Source organism: Octopus bimaculoides, chromosome 8 (assembly GCF_001194135.2).
Source record: "Octopus bimaculoides isolate UCB-OBI-ISO-001 chromosome 8, ASM119413v2, whole genome shotgun sequence".
Classification (NCBI taxonomy): domain Eukaryota; kingdom Metazoa; phylum Mollusca; class Cephalopoda; order Octopoda; family Octopodidae; genus Octopus; species Octopus bimaculoides.
The window spans coordinates 492,264-498,498 of record NC_068988.1 but is presented as its reverse complement, the minus strand read 5'-3'; the positions used below and the strand labels follow the sequence as shown (position 1 = coordinate 498,498).

At 32.6% G+C, this 6,235-nt stretch overlaps 1 protein-coding gene across 3 annotated transcripts in view; it reads left to right on the top strand.

Moving 5' to 3' along the window:
• Positions 1-6,235, top strand: part of LOC106871778 (collagen alpha-3(IX) chain) — a 239,898-nt gene that overhangs the window by 85,509 nt on the left and 148,154 nt on the right. For all 3 annotated transcript variants that reach the window (XM_052969917.1, XM_052969918.1, XM_052969916.1), the window contains exon 7: positions 544-618. In XM_052969917.1, the coding sequence (XP_052825877.1) occupies positions 544-618 (75 nt within the window). The remainder of the gene's footprint in view (positions 1-543; positions 619-6,235) is intronic.

Genomic DNA, 6,235 nt, shown 5'->3' with positions numbered 1-6,235 from the left:
TATATATATATTAAAGTTAGATAATTTCAGTTTATGGGGTTACCTTAGGTTTCATGTCTATAAAGGGCTTAGCTTCATGACGTATAATCAGATCCCAAAACTTGGCTTAAGACCTCCTTATGTATGTATGTATGTATATATTATGTATGTATGTATGTATGTATGTATGTATGTATGTATGTATGTATGTATATGTGTGTGAATATGTTTTAAATGTATTAAAATACGTACATTTAAAAAACATACATTGCGTCTGACTGCGTAAATAGACCAAATAGGATAATCATAGCCTTTATTCTGCTAAAAGACCCGAGGAACAACTTGTCTAGTTTCGCCTTATATTTACCGGCTCATCAGGAGCTTTTATTACGAGATTCATTTGCTACTATTTTTGAAATTTCCCTCACAAGATATTCATTCTTCAATTTATAATTATATACTTAAATGTACCCTTTAGATATCGTTAGATATATTTCTATATTTTAAACCTCCCTCCTTTTCAGGTATCAAATATTTAAATATGTGACCTTTCTTTTAATTTAGTTTGATCTTCAATGGATGGTTTTACACTGTGATTACCGAAAAGCAGCCAGAGAGACCTGTAGTGAGATTCCAAAGGTAAAAACATCTCCATCACCATCGTCTCATTTTTATTGTTTACTGTCAGTTTTTTTTGTTTAAAATCGTTTGTTAATTTTCGTTTGGATTTAATTTCTAGTATTTGTGATCGTTTTCAATACTCATTGTCTATGTTTTAATGTCATGTGTTATAGTAACGACCAAAGAAATTGTCAAATTTTAAATTGCTTTCAACTGTAGAATAAGAATAAACGTTTGTTCATAAAATGCTTTCCTCGCTTCCTAAATATTTATTTTTCTCGCTGCATTGTCATAATTTCCAAGATAATATTTAATTTTGCTACTTAAAATTTTAATTTATCCCTATTATTTAAGATTTTTAATGACTCAACAAAACAGGAGAGACATTTTATGGATTGATTTACCAAATTTTCGAAAGGTTTTCATTTTTGTCTAAGTTATATAATTGTTATCTATTGAATGACATATTTGTCATTATAATCGTAGACATCTTGATCAAGATATATACCTCAAGATATATACCTTAAGACGATTACAAGACAAAATTCGTTAAGTCACATTAAAATAATCTAGAATGAAATAAATCGCTTTTTTTTTCTTTTATATTATTTTTCTTAACGGAGGATTTAAAATTACTGGATCACTTGAATTGCTGCAAATTTGCAGTTAGAAAACCGTAAAGTATGGAAAGTTGTCATGGCTACAAACATGTGTAGATTTGAGAAGAAAGACAGCCTAATGCTTGGATAAAGTACAATAGATGTGAAGCAATATGAAAGTTGACCTTTATAAAATAAATTTTGATATAATTATCACAGAAATTCAAGTTGTGACTTAGTTACTATTTAGTAACCAAGTCCAAAGAAATTATAAGCTTTAGGTGGGCTGCTTGGGGTGGCTGTGTATGTAGTTTTGTTTGCTAACTTGTTTTTTCTCTTAACTGTTACGTTGTTTAAATCATGTCGGCCCTCACTGAGTTGACTTACTGCATAATAAAAGATATTCCGGTCGTAAGCATCCGGTTTTCTTTTTTGTATATCAAAGTTTACATTGCCTAGTGTTGCCTATCAATTTAAAGCAGTAAAGTTTGGTTATTATTTCTATCAGATCGAGTGACCTCGTGGAGTCTCTTCCAATGACTTGTCTCCATTCTGGAATAAAATACGGCTAAATGCTGTGATGTTTCATTATAGATTATTGGATATTTTTATTTTATTTTATCTTAGCTGTTTCGGAACTAATATATTTTGAAACTGGAGAAAAGGAAAACACGTTTCGTATGCTATTTTAAAAGTCATGGGTAAATGAGATCTCTGTTATAGATCATCGGAGATGGTAAAGGCCTTTTTATTAGTTTGGTTAAAAAAAACCCTGCAGGAACCCCAGCTCTCACTCGTTTCTTTATTTTCTGAAAAGAGAAAAAATAAGAATGACAGATGTTGTCATCAATATGGCACTGTGTATATATGGAAGCGAAAAAGAAATTTGTGATACGTATGTGTGTGTGTATGTTTGTGTGTGTGTGTGCGTGTGTGTATGTGTGACAGTGACCACCTCGTCGATTTCAGACACAGTGTATGCAGAATCATATTATTCAACATGCCCTTCATTTTAGTATTGGTTTCTTCCCTTGAGAGCTTAATGCCATTAATATTCCTCTTGTAATGTTTTCAAGTTGGCACCTGTAAGAAAAAGAACAGGGAAAGAGAGACAGTTGCAGAGGAATAACATTTTGAAAGGGAAGGACTGAGTGTAGTGGTTTGTGCGAGGCCTGAATGTGGGGAGTACACATATTCAGTGACGATAGAGAGAAGAGACAAATAAGTTTTGAGTTCCTGAAAGAAGGATGGCTCGAGACCAGTCATCACCGAGATTCAGAGGCCTTTACAACTGCAGCAGAACGGCCCTGAGAGGTGACAGCATATATGTGTGAGCCAAGTGCCAGTGCGTGTTTGCGAGAGGTTTCCTGCCAGTCAATCGAGTGGCTTTCCTCTGGATACACTACATGATGTCTGTATGCATAGCAGCGACACCGTCTCCATTGTGGGTCTCACGTATAGAAGATTAGAATTTGTTGAGGGATTAAGTATTTTAGAAAATATAATATGGTTTGTCTACTATTTCCAGCGAGAAGGTATTAAGCAATTCTTTATCGACACGTAATATCATAAAGATCTGTTTAAAAAAAATAAAACTTTGGGTCTGGATGTTCAGAGCCAAGAGAAATTTTCAAAGAAGATTCTATTGAGAAATACCTGCAAAATTATGTTTCTGAAAACTAATCTTCTATCATTGAAATTGATTTGGCAATAATTTTACTTCAGTTAACTTTTCATTTGACATATTTAAAAACAACGCATTAATATGTGAATATCCGAAATATTTGATTTCCTTTTGTCGTCGGTCAGATATATACTATTCACAATTGCATATTTATCAATTTGTCTACCAGAACAAAACATGGTTAAATTTAGTGTGTAGAGTGCTGTAGAGCTAATGAGAAATAATTAAATTAAACGCTGATCAATTTGTAATATTATCTTTGAAACTTAAGGATTCAACTCCAGATTCGTTTTAGTATTTTTATACCTCATCAGCGAGGTGTAAGCTTCAATATCTTTGCCGAAATTGTGGTAGAAGAAACAAGTGACGGCACAGTACGCTAACTGATGAAGATAAATTCAACAATAATAAACTACTAAATTATTTAGGTTTGAATATTCTGAATAATATGTTGTAAAAATGAAATAAGTTTTACTAAAATAAATTAATCAGCAACGAAGTTATGTTTGTAAACTGTCGTACGTATAATTGTTTATATTCTGTCATATTCGTATAGTAAGATTCAAGTGCCTTTGTGTGTAGACACATGTTCATATATATGTATGTGAGTATTTGCGTATACGACGTTTAGATGTATTTTTGTCGTTACTGGTGTATATTGCTCGATTGTGCGGAGTTCGTATCGTTAAAGATACGTTTAAGTGCCCATATCTAAATTCTATCTAATTTGAAACTTGAAATTATATCTAATACTACTAACTTATGCCTCGTGTTTGTGTATGTAAATTTTGAGTGTTCTAGTTTTGATGTTTGTGCTAGTGTTCGTGTTCATGATCATGGATTTATATTTCAGTTACCCGAGGGTAGACGGTAAGTTATCGAAATGGAATTTATGGTGAATTTTCGAAGTGGGTAACGACAATGACTTGCAGAAGTGGAATGGGGTCGACTGGGAATTGTTAAAGTGGAGATCGATGGTGAATTTCTAAAAGTGAGGTCGCCGGTGAACTGTTAAAATGGTGGGAGTCAACGACGAATTACCAATGTTGGATTGTTAATGATATGCTCAAACGGGAGGTAATTGAATTTTCACAGTAAGTGAGTGTGTCGACTATGAATCTCTACTGAAACAAGGGTTCATGAAGAGTTACCAAAAAACGATAGGCTTTCGTTTTGTACTTCTAAATTTTGAATTTGAGTTTGTGGCATAAGTTTTTCTTTCAGCACTTCACGATGAGCACCAGATATAGCTTATCTACAGGTCAGTAAGCCTTTGAAACAGCTAAATCTGTGAAGCGTCCAGCTAAATGTATTGTTTTTCGTTTTAATTCTCGCGGTTTTCTCCTCAAATCTCGTCGCATCCAACAAAATAATTACCAGTAAGAGACTAAGGTGTATCCGTATATTCGTTGTCAAGGAACCGGTGCATATACCTAATGTTGGTACTGTTCACTGGAAGGCGAACAGTTGTCCTTCTGGACAGAACGTTAGGCTTTTTTTTCTTATCGCTGCAGAAATTGAAATCAGTCCCACAAGATAATAATTCATTCTCAACTATTTAGAATTCGATGGACTTTGACTCTGCAATTGAGAGTGAAGTATATTCACCACGGACACAAGCAGTATTGTTCACACGATTTCAGCTACTTTTTTGAATCTGCCATCCAAATTCTCAACATTGTATTCCTCTTCCTGTATTAAAATGCTGCTTTGTCTAGTCAAAAGGAACCAATATTTCCATTGTCATTGATGAAGACAATAATTCAGATGAAAGCTTTTATTTTTTTTTGGTGAACTAAATCCTTGATTCTCTGCAAAAATAATTTTGCATTCTACATCACGAAGACCCTATCAAACTTCAACAACCTTCTCGGCCATTGTTTCGTATAAGAAACCGATATACGAACTTTACAATTCTGAACTAATCACTCTTTTTTTTCCATCACCAATTTAACCCTGATCACATTTTGTAGAAAACATCGTAAAAATCCTTTCACCTCGCGGCTAAACAGTTGTTCTTAGTCTGTATGGAACGTAGATAGATTTGTAGTTTCACCTGCACATTTTTCTTACCATCGAACTTTAACCAGCTTAAAGTTGGAATCCATTTATTTCCACCTCACTCTGTTATTCCACCATCAAACAAACGTTGGAATAAAAATATTATTTTAAAAAACATTGCACAGCTAATATTTTTAGTGGCACGTTTATGGCGGAGAGAGCCATCTAAATAACGCTACTACCGTCACCTAAAAAGGCAATGCGCGCAAACAAAAAAGGATATTTTTCAACACTTCACTCTTCAGTAACAAACATAATTTCCTGCAATATTTTTTCTTGAACTCTATTTGTGTCTACAGTCAGAAGATGTGGAGGAGGAGGAGGAGGAGGAGGAGGAGGAGACTGATGGAGAGGAGGTGAGTGGGGATGTTTCATTTTGTCCGTGTTCTATTACTCAGAATAATTTCAGCTGGTCAATAACTGGTGTGGGTTATCAACGCTGGTCAGGTTGACTTTGCACATCCTTTTTTATATTCATTTATTTATTTATTATTCTTATATAGTAATAACAATAATAGATTTTATAAACAAGGTCAGTAAATGACTCAACTAGCTTGAAATATGCTCCAAAGAAATGTAATTCTCTAGATACCAAACGCAGTGGAAACGTAATACAATACAGACTATTAGGAGTTCAATCTAAGCGAGAATAGCATTGAAGAAAAAAACAATAAATAGCAAATTATGTTATGAAAACAGATTGTACATATGTTCCAGTATTTATTTTTAAAATTGATCTAAGAGGAAAAGAAAGGAAAATTATTTCTTCGCCCTTTAACATCTTTATAATCTAAGCTTTTATTACCATCGTTTCTAAGTGAAATAAAATGAATTCTCATATGAATTCAAATACATATAAAAGTTTTTTTGTAAAGTTCAAGTCAGATTATATCAAACATTACAAAGATTTAAGAATCCGGCTTTAGCCTGGCTCCTGTCTTTTATTCTTTTGCTGCGATCCTATACGATTAACACGCACACACACACGCATACACATATAAATATATGTATATGTATATATGTATGTATATGTATATATATATATGTATATATATATATATGTATGTGTATATATGTATGTATGTATGTATGTATATATATATATGTATGTATATATATACATTTATATATATATATGTATATGTATATGTGTATATGTATATGTGTATATATATATATGTATATATATACATGATGTATATGTATATGTATATATGTATATGTTTGTATATATAGTGTGTGTGTATGTGTTTGTTTGTGTATGTATGTATGTATATATATATATATATAT